Source organism: Thamnophis sirtalis, unplaced genomic scaffold (genome assembly GCF_051295495.1).
Source record: "Thamnophis sirtalis isolate CommonGarterSnake01/CBP01778 unplaced genomic scaffold, rThaSir2_p1.2 scaffold_6, whole genome shotgun sequence".
Taxonomy (NCBI): domain Eukaryota; kingdom Metazoa; phylum Chordata; class Lepidosauria; order Squamata; family Natricidae; genus Thamnophis; species Thamnophis sirtalis.
In genome coordinates this window covers 51,992,666-52,011,173 of record NW_028261386.1, presented here as the reverse complement: position 1 = coordinate 52,011,173, position 18,508 = coordinate 51,992,666, and the positions used below count along the sequence as shown (strand labels likewise).

Sequence of the window (18,508 nt, the reverse complement as noted above, 5' to 3'; positions counted from 1 at the left end):
GAGTTAAAAATGTAAGCATCTTTGTGGAGGACTTGGAGGAGGGGCTTGAACATATGTTAAGACTCACAATCTTTAACATATCCATTTGAACTTTTATTTGAATGTAAATTATTTCTCAGAGTGTGTTTAACGTTGGGTTGTACACAAACGCAGTTTATTTTGTTAGATGTTGAAAAAGATGAGTAGGGTTAAATATTGATAAGGATCGTGCAACAAAACCTTCCCCCATACTCTTCAGCAGAAGTAAACATGATACGTTCTGTCCATTTGTTGCCTCATAATTGTTTCAGACTAGATTGGACAGAAGCAGGAACTGGAAGAACCCATATTATTCGGGCCATCCTATTCATTTCCCAGCATTGGCTAATTCTTAAAAAAAAAACATGCAGCCAAATAACACAACCAATGTTTTTTCCAGTTTGGTTCTGAATAAGAGCTTGTATTATATGAACTATTTGGAGACAGAGAAAAACTGACAACTTAATCTGTTGAAATGAAATGGTAGTATGGCTTCAAAAGCCTGGACAGTTTCACCTCCTCAGGAAAACTGAAGAGTTCTAGCACATAATCTTAGGAAAATAAAATATATCTACTTGTGAGAGAGAGAAAAACAGAGAGATAAGGAAATATATTTTTGAAGAAAGCCTTGTGTGAAGCATATGTAGTCACTACCAGACAAGGAGTCATATGCTGGGAAGCCCATATGCTACTGCAGTTTTAAAATAGTGACACACTAGATCATTTTTTATATTCTGTCTGGTTAAGTGACTCATGGGCTGCTTTAACTACTTCCTGAATAGGCTGTTTTTCGAAACTTTCTTTTTTAAAAATAGTAATTTTATTAAAAATTATATTGAAACAATAAAATTTAATACAAACCTTTAATAAAGAAAAGGAGAAGGTCAGATAAAAAAGAAAAATAAGAATATAGTAAAGTGGGGGAAAGAAATATATAAAGAAATTAGTTTTCCCTTCACGAGAAGTATAAACAATTTTAGTAATATATCAGCTTTGTTTAAAATGCAACAAATGGTCAATTCTTTCCATATCCCTTCTTGTATCAATAAACCATACCCTGAAATCCTTGTAAATTCAGTCAGGATGTCAGTAAAAGTCCATAAAGTGTCACTACAAAAGACAACATATGGATACAACATATTAAGAATCACTTTGATCTAGTGTTTAAGGCACCTGATTACAAACCAGGAGACTCTGAATTCTAGTCTCATCTTAGTCGTGAAAACTGGCTCTAGGGGGCAGTGCTCATCTCTGTTTCAAAGCCAAAGAGCCCTCACTGTCCAAATACGTCTCTGTGGCCATGTGGCTGGCATGACTAAATGCTGTAGGCGCATGGAAGGCTGTTACCTCCCCACCAAAGGTGGTTCCTATTTTTTCTACTTGCATTTTTACATGCTTTCGAACTGCTAGGTTAGCAGAAGCTGAGACAAGTAATGGGAGCTCACTCCATTACACGACGCTAGGAAATGCCGAATTGCCCACCTTTCTGATTGACAAGCTCAGTGTCTTAGCCACTGAGCGTCCCTTTTACTTTTTATTACTTTCTTCAGTACAAGTAAATGAATAGCACCTTCCACTGAAGGCAACTGGTTTCTTTCAGTGGCAGAGCAGCAACATGATGCACAAACACCTGAGTCACTCAACAATAGCTGAGCTACTTCTTATTTACTTAGCAGCTTAACTTGTTCTTTCCTTTTCATCTCTTTCCCTATTAGGTTTATTGAAGTAAAGGTGGGAGTTAAGAAGGTCAAGTCATGAAGCCACTTTTATCTTATTTTTTTTCCCTACATCTCATTTAAGAGCTCACGATAGATTACATAGACTCCCTCTTCGCATTTCTTTTCTACAACAGCAACTTTTGCTCTCTTTTACACACACACATCTGCAATATATAAATAAATTGTTACAAATTCTTCCTCCTTAGTATGAGAGGAAGAATTTTCCATAACCCATAAACACAACGATAAAGTTTTCGTATCAATAGTATGGAATCATTTGCTATTAGCATGGGGTCCTTGGTGTTCTCCAGACTGATGATATTCTCTAGTTGGGTAATGAAAAGTCTGCAAGAAAATAACCAAGCTCAGAGAGCACCAAGGACCCCACAGTTTAACCCTGAACTATAAATATTCTCTTTCAATTTGCCATTACCTTTTCCCTTCTGGGATGTTTTCTGACTTTCCAATCTAGCCTATAGCCCTAAGATTTCCTGTTGGTCTGCTACCAAAGTATTGGCCAAATTCAACTCTGCTGAGCCTCAATCTTATTGGCCATTTCCTATCTTCTACATCAATGTTGAATAAGCTATATCTCACTTCCTGATTGAAAAATTGATTCTGAGAAACATTTTCTTATATATATATATATATATATATATATATATATATATATATATATATATATATATATATATATATATATATATATATATATATATATATATATATATATATTATTTTATTTTATTTGTTTGTTTGTTTGTTTTATTAATTTACTAGCTGATGACCCGGTGTTGCTCAGGTATTTATTTATAGAGGGAAAATGTCTGGTTCAGATGTAATTTCTTTTTGTGTGTGATAAATATTTATTTTTATTTCTTTAAAAAAAACACAAATATTTCGTCATTTGTCAATCATTAAGACATTGAAGTACAATTTTTTGTGTGTGTGTGCCTCTCCCTCCCTCCCCCCCAACCCCCCTCCTCCTTTCCCCCCCCCCGACTTCCCAGAACCCGTACATGGTATGGATTTTTAACTAACACAGTCTAAAATCTATTGAGAAAAAAGAGATAAAGAAATTAATAACATTCTACATTGACCTTAGCTTCTTCTTACTGAACTAACTTTTAACAGTTTAAATCATTTCTGCTTAACCTTCGGCAGGTCCATCATATATGATAATATGTAGCATCGAGAAAACCACACCTCCCTTCCTTAACCTTTGTGTCGTCTGGGTTCATTGTTAACTCCAGCTCTTTTCTCTTAATTTCCTCTTCCAATTCTGTTCGTTTTCTTAGCATTAACAGCTTCTGGCTGGTGCAGCCTCTACATTCTGTAAATAAATAATAAGATTAAAAAGAGGAAAAATAATTACATCAAACAGGGTGGTCGGAGGGATTTTCTTTTCTTTGTAAGTTTTGTTTTAAAGTGCCATAGTCATTTATATTTTTATGTGCTTTCAAAATAAGACAAGGAATGCCCCATGTGGTAGCAGTGTTAAGCTCCTGGAAGACAGACTGGTGTTCTTTATTACAGAATTATTATATGTGTTTTAATCCATTATGCAAACCAACAGGATCAGATAAATCATAACTAAAATTTCCTTTTCTTCCTTGGAACTGTGACATTGCAATTTTATCTTTGTAGTGGTCCATTATAGTATTAATGTGAATATTATATTTTCTCTTATAGCCATGCTGTTAGAAAATCTGGCAACTTAAGAGGGTCTTAATTTTTTTAGAGTTCTTAAGGAAAGAAATATCAATATATGCCCAATCAGTAGAGGAAAGAGGAAAACTGTTTTATAAAGACATCATTAACTTTGACATATATTTCATTTATCCTTAAATTAGCACAATCTGGTTTTCTTTTTTCAGTCGGGGAGGGGGGGGGTTAAGAGCTTTAACCACCCTCTTTTGTAAATCCAGTAATGAGCCATTATTCAGGTTGTTTTTCATCCCTTGGGTTATCATTTGTATTTTCACTTTAGTTTTCATCTCTATTTTACAGTTCAAAACTTCTATTTTATTTTCTGGTATTTTGGCATATGCTGGGTTTTGTTTTATTTCTTCATTCTGGCAATCTGTAAATTCTTCCAAGATATTCTCCCTTGCATCTTTCATTTCTCGTTCAAGATCTTTTTTAAATGGTACCTTTTCATGAGCAAATATTGTTGTTGTTATTGTAGCTGCAAGCCTATTTCATATTTCTTCAAAAAAAAAAAAAGCCTTTGAAAGGTCCCCAAGGTAATACTTTTATCTGTCATCTTTGTAAGTTTCATTCCTGGTTATCAAATTCAAAAGGATAGAAAACAGACTTTTCTTTTTCTCTAACTGGAATCTTTAGCAACATCTAGTGTTTCCTTTGTGAAATCACATAAGGTAAAGGTAAAGATTCCCCCACACATATGTACTAGACCCATGATGGCGAACCTATGGCACACGTGCCACAGGTGGCATGCGGAGCCATTTATCAGGGCACACAAGGCAATGCCCTGTCAGCTGGCCAGCTGACTTTGGCCTTCTTTTGAGGCCATTTTTTGCCCTCTGGAGACTTCCCCAAAGCCCCCAAAGCATGAAAAACTACCCCATGAGCAAACCAGACGTGACTTCCAGTTTGCCCACAGGTCCATTTTTCGCCCTCTGGAGCCTTCGGGGAAGCCTCCTGAAAGCTCCGGAGGTCAAAAATCGGCCCTACGGATAAACTGGAAGTCACCATTCCCAAACTTCCGGATTCCTCATAGGTCCATTTTCTGCCCTCCAGAGACTTCAGGGAAACTCCTGGGGCCTCCAGAGGGCGTCTGGGGACAGCGGGGGGGCTGTTTTCGCCCTCCCCAGGCTCTTGGAAAACCTCTGGAGGCTGGGCAAGGCAAAAAACCAAGGCAAATGTGGGGACTCACTAATCGCCCACATGTGTGCACACTGGAGTGGTGTGTGCATAGCATTATGGGTGTGGCACGCCAGCGCACAACCCCCCTGTGCTCCCCTAGCTGTTGGCACAGCAGCCAAAAAAGGTTTGCCATCACTGTGCTAGTCGTTCCCAATTCTAGGGGGTAGTGCTTATCTCCATTTCAAAGCTGAAGAGTCAGCAATGTCCAAAGACATCTCCGTGGTTATGTGGCTGGCATGACTAAACACACACGGCACACACACGGCACACGGAATCACATAGCCTGCCTCAAATTTCTTTAGCTTCTTTTTTTTAATCAACTAATCATTTTTTCCTGAAAGACCAAACAATTTATATTTCCATGAGGATATTATTTTGTTTTTAATTATTTCAAAAATCATAAAAGTAAAAGTCATAAAATTCCAAATATGAAATCAAATAATTCACATTTGTCTGGTCTCTTACTTTGTTTCCAACTATTAAAAATTCTTATCTAGCTTCTTATTTTTTATTTGCATTCTTTAAATTGGTTTATTCTTTCAAAATGTTTTTTTATGAACCTGTTGTTCATATCAGCTCTGCTGGGCTTGAGAGCTTGATGGATCTCCTCATCTCCTGATGGGCAAACTCATGAGTTAATCAATGTCCTTTGGCCTTCTCATGAGGAGTAGGTGTCTTGAGTACAAGTAGATGATTTCTCATCCTCTCTGTATCCAGAGAGGCTCTGTTGGATGAGACTTGCCACTAGTTATGCTCATTATATAGATAGTTAAATGTATTAATGGCGGGAGGGAAGATATAAAAATGTCAACTCAGTCCTACTAGTGTATAAGGTTCCAGTTTTAATGCTAAGTACTGTGCATATAAAATATTAATTGAATTCTCACTCATAGTCTCAGTAAAATTAAGGCAATTTAAGAAAGTAATGATTAATTGAACTTTTTTAATATGATACATCTATTCTAAAAACAAGTAATTAAGATATTTTTGTTTCTTGTTGTCTTTTTTCAGTCTTTAGTATTGGGTGAGTTTATACAGAAAGTTTGTATTTTCATAAAGGAATTAACAGACTGCCCCTAAAAAGTTTCTGAAGATAGTTGCTTAAAGAAAGATAGTTATTTCTCCGAAGGACTTGTTATCAAAAAGTTCAATCTTTTCTTTTGGGGGGCTTTCCAGATGCACTGTACAATATCTCCCAGTTCCTCTAGTGGCCTAGTCATTCTAGCTGATGGTAATGAGAATTGCAATCTATCATATTTCAGAAGTGTCTGCTGGGGAAAATTTCTATGAAACCTTTACTTTTAGTAAGAACTAAAGTGGTGCATTGGTTAGAGTGCAGTATTGCAGGCTACTTCAGCTGACTGCTAGCTGCAATTTGGCGGTTCGAATCTCACCAGCTCAAGATTGTCTCAGCCTTCCATCCTTCCAAGGTGAGTAAAATGAAGACCCAGATTGTTGGGGATAATATGCTGACTCTGTAAACTGCTCAAAGAGGGCCGTAAAAGCATTGTGAAGCAGTATATAAGTCTAAGTGCTATTGCACCTTAGGGAAGCCATTAGCTCTTTGATCACATAGCATCACTTTGTAGCAAAGACCCATAAAGAGCATATTCAGGAGACAGTGATGTCTCTAGAAGAAAGACACCACTTCTTGCTTCTGTCTATTTACAGAGAAAACTCTATTCCCTGAATTCATTTGTTAAATATATGATCCCTCTTACTAGTTTTATCAACATCCAATTACATTGGTGATTGCTAGAGTTTAAAAAAATATTTAAGAAAAGGTTTTGGTGGGAGGTAGGGTTAAAGCTGAATGTAGTTGTGAGTTTTTCATAATCATGTTCAGAAAGACAACAGTGTAACATGAAATAGGGTTTTTCCCCCTTTTGTTTGTCACAGTTATATCAGCAAGGAAAGTCCAGGCATGTTCAAACAGTACTTTAGCCTTATTACTGCTGCCCAGAATAAACATCGAAGAGTGGACAGGGCTTCAGATGATTGCTTTCTGTTTTCCTTAGCCGCTCTCCCTTGGGTAAGACAGACAAGACAATGCGTTTTCTCCCTCGAACCATCATCTTTACTTGCATAGGTTTTATTTCCCTGTTATGGTGGCACCATCATCTCTCTACCCCTCAGCAGCAAGGTAAGATACCCCCCACATCCCTGATCTGAAAGCAACACTAAGTTTGCCTCAACTAGCAAAGATGTGTGTTGAGGCAATGTAGGCAGTGGAAGGCACTTTCCCATGTTCCTAGAATCAAGATATTTAATAGGTCTCTTGCAATAGAGGCCAAGGAAATTTTAATAAATTTATTAAAACAAAAGTCAACTGTCCCTAACACATATGGCTTAATTGGAGAAACACTCCTTCAAATCTGCCATATTCTCTTTCTTTTTTTATACAGACATATATATCTGTTACAGTTTATTAACATTGCCCATGAATCCTGGCTCCCTAACAGAGGACTAATTTTGGTGACCTGGTAACACATAAAAAGCAAATAATAGTACTAGAGTAACTTATGCTTAGTTGTTTCCTCCTCTTCCTTTCAAAAAAGTATCTTAATAATATAAAAAAGTAACTTCATTGATATAGCATAGCAGTAAAATGAATATGGTATTTATTTCAAGTGTTCATTATTTGATCAGCAATTTGTAGTAGGAGAAAAAAAGCCAGGGAACAAAGTTGCTGGTTACTCAGTGGCACAACTGGAGGAGACAAAAAAGTGGGGAACACACACACACACACACACACACACGTGTGTGGGTGTGGGTGTGGGTGTGGGTGGGTGTGGGTGTTCCAGCATAGCTCTGGAACGCCTTTAACAATTTCTCTGGAGAAAAATACTGTGAGGGTAAGACACCCCTAATACCCCTCGGTGTGTGTGTTCTGTTAAGATACAGCCTGTTGTGCCATACTGGGTTCTACTGTACAGCGCAGTAGAGTTGCCATGATAATGGCTTCACAGTACTCCACAATGGGCTCCCTCTGTGAAGGGAGAAAATACAACAGTAGAAATTACATTTGATCCGGACATTTCCCCCCATAAATAAATGCCTAGGCAATGCCGGGTTATCGGCTATTTAGAACTAAAGGGACAAATGTTATCAAGCAGTTGATGATTCACATCCTTGAATAGCTTTTACCATCCTATGTTTACAGACCATTTGACCATCGAAGAGGAGATTGATGTACCCCTCACATTTGATTCTCTTCTACATATTCAGCAGGTCAGAAAAAAGACATTGCGGTCTTTTTGCAAGAAAAAGAGCAAACTCACTAAACTTCCAGCTACCCAAAAGGAAGCTTCCCAACTACTCTCTTCTATTGCAGTGAATCACAAACTGAATTTCCTGTATTGCAAAATACCAGGCACCGGGGTGGAAGAGTGGGAGCAGCTATTGGAAGTAATATTGGAGAACACAAATGTCACATTGCAAGTGCCTGTCCCCTATCACCAGGACTTTGGTGATAAAATGGCCTTGAGTAAACATAACTTGACATCAATGGAAGCTCTGCTTAAAGCCTACACAAAAGTGGTTTTCATTAGGGATCCTTTCCACAGACTCGTTTCTGCTTACATGCATTGGATAGCAGACAATCTAACCTTCAAAGAGTTCATTGACTACATCATGTACAGTGGATTGAAGAATGCCAGTGTTGAATGGACACCCTTAGTTAAGCTGTGTCATCCATGTCTTGTTCAATATGACTATATAATAATGTTTGGGTTTCTTGACAATGAAGTGCACCATTTGATGCTCCGGAATGGATTTCCTGATAACATCCAGATGCCCGAGTTCACGGACTCCAAGATCCAGCGGACATATAACTGGCTAGAAGAAGAGATGTTCGGTGAATTATCCCTTGTGCAGAAGAAAAGGCTTTGCCATTTTTTTCGATTTGACTTTGCTGCATTTGCCTTTCCCAGAAGTTTGCTCTGGGACCTCATATGCGTTTCTGGAAACAGCTAGGATTATCAAAGACATCAAAGAAGAATGCCCAGAACTGAACTGATGAAGTGAAATCTCAGATTCTTATAGAATGGGGACCTACATTGGTAACCTTGACATCTCGTAGAAGCAAATTCCATAATGTAATTACCTGCTTTGAAAAGAAACACTTCCTTTTATTGGTCCCAAATATTCTGGAATTGTAGTCCATTTTTATTGTATGCTCCTTAATAATCTGCAAATAATCAAAAGCATTGTCTGGATACAGAACTTTTGGAAAACAGTAGCACATTTGTACTACTGTTATTAATGGCATTTCATTCAAGGAGAACTAATTTGGTGAAACAAACAACATATTTGTGACTCAACATCTCAAGAATCATTTCACAATTTCTTTTTCAGGTTGGATAACTGAAGACAAGAAGCATCCACCAGAGGCTCTAGATTTTAATTGTTTGATAGAGGTTTTGAATAAAAGGAATGATGTACTTCTGGTATGTTGCACCGTTTCCCATTTAATCTTTTGAATGCCTACCCTTTGAATTCTGTGTTTTCCATGTTATTCTTTTACTTACTGCAAAATGGAGTTATTCTCACACATTCCTGCCTGAAATATCTACAGGTGACATAAAAATCAGAACCACTTTGAATTTTACTTTTGAAGCTATCAAAATAACTTTTGTGACAGAACAGCTTTCAGTATAGACCAATATATCATCACCTCTGATGACCTTTGTGGCTCTTTACAGTTCATGGAAATTACCCACGTATGGCTGCATGATTCAATGGTGGTATATTGGTTTTTAAGAAGAGATTGGACCCTTGAGCAGGTGATTGGAAGATCTCCAAGGTCTCTTCTACCTCTCTTATTCTGTATTCTATTCTGTATAAAATTAATGGTCCATATTGATTTATACATTTTGGCCACATCTAAGAAATAAAATCCAGATTTGAATTGTGTAGAGAATACAACATTTGATTCCCAGTGACTGTAATCTAGGCAAATCTAGCTTCCCCCACATACATTTTGTGAAATATCTTCTCCCATAAATGAGAATGATGTTCATCTTTGATGATGGCCATGGGGAGGGACTAATGTGCTGCATTTGGCGGCCAAATGGAGAAAAGGAGAAAACCTTCTTCTGTTCAAAGCATAGTTGTTCCTGGCAAACATCCAGGAGGGAGAGAAGTTGTGTGTCTCCTGAGTCATCATAACATTATGTAAAAACAACAAAAGCATTTAAATACATGTTTATTTTTCAAAATGTTACATTTAGCGCAGACATCCAGATTGATCATAAAAGAGTAAGATCATTTAGAAATGTCTGTAACTTATGCAGGTAAAATTAATCTGCATGCTTCCTGGAAAAGTAGCTTTCTTATGAAGAATCATTAATAACAAGATGTTATTGATATCTATCCCTTCTTTTGCAAATACCACGGAGCAGATACAGTGAATTTGAATTCTTGTTTAACATCACATTTTATGGGCACATTTTATATCACAGATTTTGTTAGCTTTTAAAAGAGGCCAGTGATTAAAAAAACAATTTCTCTCTGAAACTAGAGATCAGCTAAGGAATGGGTTTCTCCAATGAATCAAGTGAATAAAAAACCAAAAAGTAGGGTTTCAGGATGATCTTTTTCTTCAACAAGATATTAGATATGCCTCATGAAGTTACACAAACCACTTATTAAGATTGAAATGATACATCTCCATTATTTTCCTTCACGTCATTCCAACAACTTCATCCAAAATTTTCAATGATGAGAAGAGTTTTTGTCATGAACTCAGGCCCTGGATGCTTCAGAGGTGATCATCACAGTAACATCAAATGCCTCAGGAATAGTGTTGTTTCTATGATGCAAAATGCCTAATTGTGGTGAATTGCAGCTGCAAGTAAAAAGGAACATCTGCCAGGCCTGCAGTTATATTCCTTTTAGGATGTTTGGCCTGCCACACTCTCTATTATTTTACTATGCTGTTTCATTAGTGTAGTAATTGGGATGGGGAATAGTAAGGAGTAGAATTGTAGAATGTGTTGTTGTCATAATAGCACATTCCTTTCTAGAAGCCCAAGGTCATCTTTTGTCTCTGCACCTCTGCACCTGACCGGAACTAGATGGGTGGAAATGCCAACATGGCAGAAATTGGACCATGTGATGGATTTATGGTTGTGGGGCAAGGTTTTGAACTTTCAACTGGATGGGAATCCAAGGAAGCTTTCAGATTCGGGATTCCACAAATGTGTCAACATGTCTATCTTATTAAATTGGAACTTTGATGAAAGTTATTTCTTGAGCTCTGACTTAATTCTGCATGATATTTGGAACACTGACATTATCTCATCCTAAATTGTAATGCAGAATCAACCATGATTAAGCCCAGAATCTTGATGAATCTTGTTTGCCCCCCAAAAAATGAAGGCAGAACTGGTCACTGGCCTAGTAATGCACTTTGATTTGCCCATCTCATGTATCAATATTAGAGCTCAATAAAGTAGAGATATCAAGACATTGACAGCCCTATGAAACAATCTCTTTTATTTCTTCTGTCAAAACACAAAATAGTAGCTATCAACATCAAATGCAAAGTATTGTTTAATAAATGACAAACAAGAGTTGTAACTGATTTATTTCACCTTATTATAAAACAATACCATAACTCATTTTTTATGATCTTGTAGTACATGAGGACTGTTAGGAATATAATTCTAACGGTTGGGTTGGCAATATATAAATCATGTAACAATGTTGTAACTGTGTCTTTAAATCATACTGTAAAATGTGATTGGTTGCTGTTTTCCTCAATCAGCCATAAGAGGGAGCCAGAAGGACTGTTAGCTCTCTCTCTGTTTGTTAGATGCTGGGCTGATCTGATCTGAGTGCCATGAGCTATTGTAAGTTTTTGCAACTGCTAGTAAACTTTGTGTACCAGACTGATTATATGATTACTGGACTATGTTATTTGGATTATCCCTTAACTGAAAGACATTGATGACTGACTGAATTATCCATGTATGATTTGGACTTTTTGATGAACTCTGATACCTCTATTTCCACAAAAGTAAAAACCTATTTAAACTACAGTATCTCTGTATGCTGGTTTGTGTGTTCTTCAACACAACTCTCACAAAGCTTCGCTGACGTACTCACTCTTACCTAACTCGAGCTTACCTAACACTGGTTATGGACCCAGAGTGTACCAGACATAGCTAAAGGAGAGTTGGTGTTGATACGCAATACCACATACAGACAGCTGTTTATTTAGTGATTGTACTATCCTGGAGAAGATGGCAAGCGACCATCAACAAGCCTATCGATGATAACCTGGTTGGATGGAACAAACTATGTTTCCTGGTCTATGAAATGCAGTCTACTCCTGTGTAGGGAAGGTTTATGGGATGCTGTACAGAATCCACTGGATGTAACTGCTTGGAACCCAGATAACGATGATGATGCCAAGAAGATAGCAGATTTTCAGCAATGCAACAAATGGGTGTTGTGTATTATTGGTCTAACACTGAATGACCAACAATTAATATATATTAGTGGAGAAATTCTGCTGCAAGATGTTGGGAGAATTTGAAGAGGATTTATGTACGTGACACTGTAGGTGCACACATACATCTTACACGCAAACTGTTTAGGGCACGTCTTCTGAGAGGTGGAGATATGTTAGCTCATTTAAACTTCATGAAAGGGGTTTTTCAGGAGCCACATGAAAAAGAATTAATCTTTTCTGAGCTACATCAAGTTTATATCATACTCTCCTCACTGGATGAGAGTTATGATGTTTTTGTGTCTCTCTTGAAGTCCTAACCCAAAATGAACTAACATTGACTGACATTACTGCACAACTGTTGGAAGAGTCAAGAAGAAGGATGGAGAGGGAACAACTGAGAGAGAAACCATCACAACATGAGGAGTCACCTTCTACTGCCTATACTGTTAGAAAATGTTTTTCTTGTGGGGCTAAGGGACATATAGCTCACTTCTGTAAAAAGGCAAAACAACAGAATGCTGGAAGAGCTAGAAAAAATGCTAATCTCAACTTAGGTAGATCTACTTTGGCTATGTCTAGCAATGCACCAATAGACCATGATTCATAGGTTGTTGATAGTGGAGCATCACAGTGTATTGCTAGAGATAGAAAAAGGTTTGTACAAATGACCATGAGCAAGGAACATGTATGTTTAGCAAATGGATGGAAGGTGAAGGCAGCTGGTGAAGGTAATGCATGTTGTTCATTCCTAAAGGAGAAGTTACCAATGCTATATGTACCTAAACTGAAATTTAATTTATTATCAGTAAGGGCTCTAGTTAGCATTGGCTATGTGGTAACCTTTAGGGGCGATCGCTGTATTATTGAAAAGGTGGGTAACAGGGTTACTGCTACTTTAAAAAACAGTTTGTATGTTATACCGGATGGCCAGATGGCTAACACAGCTTATCATAAAGTTAAACCTCATGAAAAATGCATACATTTACTACATAGACGCATGGGGCACATTAATTTCAAGATGCTGCAACAAACTGTTAAGTTAGCAGAGGGAATAAAACTAAAACCATGCAGTAAATATTTAAACTGCAATGTTTGCAATCAAGAGAAAAGCAAAGTTACTCCAGCAAACAGAGGAACAAAGGAACCTCTAGAAACTGTTTTTGCTGATATAATTGGACCTTAAAAACCCAGTTTGGGAGGTGCTTGTTATGTTTTGAGTATCATAGATCATTATTCCCGATACGGTTTCTGTTATTTAATGAAAAACAAAACAGAAACATTTCAACATTTCTTTAATTGGCTGAGGTTTGTGGAGGGAAAGATGAAAGCCAAGGTCATTACTTTAGTTACTGATAATGGGATTGAGTTTACCAACTATAAATTCCAAACTATGTTAAGAACAGCTGGAATCGAGCACAAACATTCTGCTCCTTATAGACCACAACATAACTGGTTTGTAGAACGAAGGGGGCAAACATTACAGGCCATGGCTCGAACTATGATAGCTGATTCAGGTTTGCCGGAAATACTTGGGGTTAAGCTATGATGTGTAGTAACCATGTTTTAGATAATGTGGTGAATGCAACATCCGGTGAATTACCATTCACTAGGTGGCATGGCAGAAAACCATTCAGAGCCCCAGCATAGGTGCATATACCATCACAAGTGCGACTGAAAGGGCAGAAAAGAACTCGACAGTTATTTTTCGTAGGTTACAAGGCCAACCATAGATTGTTTAGATTTTGGGAGAAGGGCACAACTAAGTTTTACTGTAGCGCTAGTGCTAAGTTTATAGAACACATGGGGTGGAATAAATTAGAACCAACTGACGATGTAATTATCGACACCCAGGTAGCCCCCAGTGATGAAATAGTAAAACCAGAAATTAAACAGGAAGTGCAGGTACAGGAGGAACTAGAAGAACGGGAGCAGGTGAAACAGGAGAGTCCACTGGTGAGCCTGAAATACCTAGACTTTCAACACATGTAACATGATCACCTGACAGATATCAAGCTACTATAGCATGTCAAGTAGATAAAGTTCCTGCTACGTATCATGAATTAACCCTGTATCCTAAAGAGGAACAGAAAGTTTGGAAAACAGCAATGAAAAAGGAACTAAAATCCTTACAAAAGCAAGAGGTGTATGAAAATGTAAGGTTACCCCCAAGTAAACATGCCATAGGATGTAACTGGATCTACAAGATTAAAACAAGTGTAGGTGGGACTACATAAAGCCAGATTGGTAGCACAAGGGTTTGATCAGTCATCCAATGACTATGATGAGATATTTGCACCTAGTCTAAAGGTTACAACATTACGTGTATCATTAGTTGGGGCAGCTAGGCATGGATATGTAGTGAATCATTTAGATGTTGAGACGGCATATCTCCATGCACCATTGCAACATACTGTATATTTAAAGAAGCCTTTAGGGTTAAACACTGGTAATAACACTGATTGCTGGAAGTTAAAAAAGAGTCTTTATGGCTTAAAGCAATCAGGCTATGAATTGAATCAATGCATAGTGAAGGAATTACGTAACTAAGATGGGTTTTAAAGTTGGCATAGCTGATCCATGTTTGTTTAAGAAAGTAAGTGATGGTGTGATTTCATTGTTGCTATTGTTCACTGATGACATAGCATTAATCACTAAAACTGAGCAAGAAGCTACTGAGATTATTACACTGTTGAAAATGAAGTTCAGTATAAAATATCTCGGTGAGATTAGGCATTATCTTTAAAGATAGATAAAAGATAGATAAAACTAGGGGAGGATACAAAATCTCACAAACTGAGAAGATTAACCAGCTACTCAGAACGTTCTGTGTAAACCAGCTAAAACTCTAATGGGTCAGGAGTTTAGCCATGATGATGCAAAAAGCCCTATGTTTGATAAAAGTATTTATCAATCATTAATTGGTAGTTTATCGTAAATGAGTAATTGGTATAGACCCAACATTGCATATAGTGTAAATCAATTAGCCAGGTTTAATGCTGAACCTACTGAAAGGCAATGGCAAGCTGCTAAGAGGATATTAAGATATCTTAAGCAAACAATGCATTACGCATTGTATTTTGAACCTAGAGATGATCTGAACTTAACTGCATATGCTGATGCAAGTTTTGCTACAGATGTGTTTACACGGAAATCAACATCAGGGTTTGTTGTATTCCTGGGAAAGGCACTAATTGGATGGTGGTCTATTAGACAAAAACATTTTAGTTTATCGACTATGGAGGCTGAGTACTCATGTCTGTCATTATTATGTACAGATGTAGTTTGTTACAAACAACTCCTACTGGATATGGGAATTAATATACAAAAGCCTATTGTTTTTTATGAGGACAATCAAGCAGCAATTCAGATGGCATCCAATCTTGCTGTAAAAACTAGGTCAAAACACACAGATATAAAATATCTGAATGTACGGCAAAGTGTGAATAGTAAATTAGTTTCACTGGAGTATTGTATGTCTGAGGACAACATTGCAGACCACTTTACCAAGGCCCAAGGTAATATAAAGCATAAACGTTGTTGCAAGGAATACGGATTAAGATTGTAAGATTTATATATTGTCCAATCCAAAGGGAAGAATATTAGGAATATAATTCTAACGATTGGGTTGGCAATATATAAATCATGTAACAATGTTGTAACTGTGTCTTTAAATCATACTGTAAAATGTGATTGGTTGCTGTTTTTCTCAATCAACCATAAGAGGGAGCCAGAAGGACTGTTAGCTCTGTCTCTGTTTGTTAGATGCTAGGCTCATCTGATCTGAGTGCCATGAGCTATTGTAAGTTTTTGCAACTGCTAGCAAACTTTGTGTACCAGACTGATTATATGATTACTGGACTATGTTATTTGGATTATCCCTTAACTGAAAGACATTGATGACTGACTGAATTATCCGTGTATGGCTTGGACTGTTTGATGGACTCTGGTACCTCTATTTCCACGAAAGTAAAAACCTATTTAAACTACAGTGTCTCTGTATGCTGGTTTGTGTGTTCTCCAACACAACTCTCACAACGCTTCTCTGAATGCACTCGCTCTCCCAATGGGGAGCTTACATAACAAGGACATTTAATATACAGCATGGTTGTACTATATTGCTCTACTCAGCAACCACTTGTAAAAACAACAAATTTGATTACAATTTAGTTTTACTTAGAGCACATCCATTGAAATCACTGGGAATTAAATTACATGAAAATAATGTGACTATATTTGGTCCATTCAAGATTTGGATTGCCAGTGCTTATGTACCTATTCACTTTTGAGTGATTCATTTCTTTTGTTAGAAAGCACTAAAATGTGGTATGTTGTTTTTCTATTCTAGAAATGTACATATTGGTTTTATACAATTTTCTTGGTATCAACTAGAATCCACATCCCAAGAGCCCAAGGCAAAGTTGGGATCTTTGAATGACACCATTACCTGGTTTCTGAACATTTGGAAATGAATTTATCCTATCTGACATTGATTCTAAAATTTAGGATTCTAAGATCCTAACAGAATGTAAGGAGCTATATAGCACAAAGAGTACAATGGGATTTGATATGGGAGAAGATTTCAGATATATTATGAACTCATCTTCAGGAAGATGGTCCAGTCAGTTCACCTATACATTTCTCCTCCTGAAATGAAATTAATACGATCAACTTGTACAGGATTCTTCCCATTTCTCTAATATTTTAGGGTTCCTTAAGTTCTTATCTGTATAAAATATGTTTATTGTACAATGTGTTTCATTTTTTTGTAATTTGTTTTAAAATTTATGGATTTGGGACATATTCATCATGAGTACAGAATTCAATAATAATAATCCTAGCCTATACACAAAAGTATCATAGCATAGACTTGATAAAAGGAAAAAAATCAATATCCATGTAGCGGAGTGTTTGGGTAAATAAACACTGCACTCAACAAACACTATAGGTCAAAATATAGGAAGACCCGAATAAGCCTCCACAAATTGTGCTTTTGTGCAATTCCACAATCCTCAATTTAACCTATCCATTTTTTGACAAAATTAAACTGAAGATAATATTCCCCAAATTACGAGAAAAAACAGCTTTCTGTGATATGTCCACATACAGATTATTGATATCCTGTATATGTCAGTTCAGAAGTAAATCCCCTTGAGTTCAATGGATCATAATCCCATGGATATTGGTATGGGGTGATTATATGCTTCTTATCTCTTCCCTGGGGTGATTGTCTCACTCTGACTAAGGGTCAGACTAATACTGATTTTACTCTATCAAATTTGAAAGACCAGGAAGCTGAAAACAGAGGCCAAAAGTGCCTCTGTTAGCCATTACACTACCTCTCTCATCCTTGGTACACAAAAGAAAAATGAAACAGTGGCCTCTCCCAACTGTCTTCCCATTTTCAGTGATCCATCCAAAAGATTAAGAAGAAATTAGATGTGATGATGATTAATTGGTTGCATCAAATCAGCTAAAGCTGAATTTTGGAGGCTGGATGTCATGATTGCACTTGAAAAGTGAACATATACATAGTGTTTTCCTGATTTTCACTTCAAGCTTAAAGAAACCATTGCAAATTTTCTGTTCATAAAAGAAAAGTCATTTTCTCTCTCTCCCTTCGTTGTATACAACATCTGCAGTAATTTATCAACAATAACATTTTCCTTGCTCAACTGATGCTTCCACAATTACATTATAAAGCTTTCTCAATCAATAAGGCAGACACGGAATACAGTTCTGATTTCAGCTTAGCAATACTGCTTTGGTTGGTCCTTGGAGATAAAAATCACTTTGATAAGGGGAGCTAATTTCTAGAGATGTCTTCATTCACACGTTCACAGACCATGGTTTGAAAGTTCCTGGTTTGGCAGGTGGACACTAAAAAGAAAAAAAATGGGATGAGAACAAATTCTAGATGTTTCAATTTTTTGCATTTCCAGGTAGGGCTGAAAATAGGTTCTGCTTGAAGTCCCGAAGTCCTGAATACTGGACTTCCTGGGTCAAGAGTCATTTTTAAGGATTTTAATTTTGTTTTCTCTTAATAATTTCTGCAGCTATCTTGAATTCAATTCATCAATGGTGAAACTTTTTTTAAAAGGTTGGACTAACAATTGCATACATTTAGGAATACATTTCTCCAAACATATGCAGCTTTGTTTGCAATTGTAACCAATGTTTAAAGTTTTGCAAATAATTTTGGTAATAAAATATATTGTGGTGCATTATATTCATTAATATATGTATTTTGATGTTCTTAATGTCCTTGATTGCATTAATAAAGGTCTGAAAGACTCTTATTTTAGAAAAAGTGTACTTTAGTGTATTTTGCTAAAAGACTAAGGTTCAAGTCACAAATCTTTGTTCAAATCTTGCTTTTCCCATGAACTTGCAACGAGATCTATTTTGCCATGAAGATTTCAAGATT

At 36.8% G+C, this 18,508-nt stretch overlaps 2 protein-coding genes across 2 annotated transcripts in view; one reads left to right on the top strand and one right to left on the bottom strand.

The window, feature by feature from the left end:
- Positions 1 to 6,643: 6,643 nt before the first annotated feature.
- LOC106538724 (carbohydrate sulfotransferase 9) lies at positions 6,644 to 9,067 on the top strand. Its single transcript, XM_014053314.2, has 2 exons — positions 6,644 to 6,768; positions 7,789 to 9,067. The coding sequence occupies exons 1-2, from the start codon at positions 6,675 to 6,677 to the stop codon at positions 8,598 to 8,600; spliced, it is 906 nt and encodes a 301-aa protein (XP_013908789.2). The 5' UTR covers positions 6,644 to 6,674; the 3' UTR covers positions 8,601 to 9,067.
- A 4,292-nt stretch (positions 9,068 to 13,359) lies between these two features.
- Positions 13,360 to 18,508, bottom strand: part of XDH (xanthine dehydrogenase) — a 62,855-nt gene continuing 57,706 nt past the window's right edge. The window contains exon 36 of the mRNA XM_087717876.1: positions 13,360 to 17,961. Coding sequence (XP_087574002.1) covers positions 17,911 to 17,961 — 51 coding nt within the window. The 3' untranslated portion in view covers positions 13,360 to 17,910. The remainder of the gene's footprint in view (positions 17,962 to 18,508) is intronic.

Excerpts from the sequence above, each read along its gene's own strand:
- LOC106538724 (XM_014053314.2), top strand. The coding sequence starts at position 6,675 with ATGCGTTTTCTCCCTCGAACCATCATCTTTACTTGCATAGGTTTTATT. Across the intron at positions 6,769-7,788 it reads CTCTACCCCTCAGCAGCAAG|ACCATTTGACCATCGAAGAG; the intron begins GTAAGATACCCC and ends CTATGTTTACAG.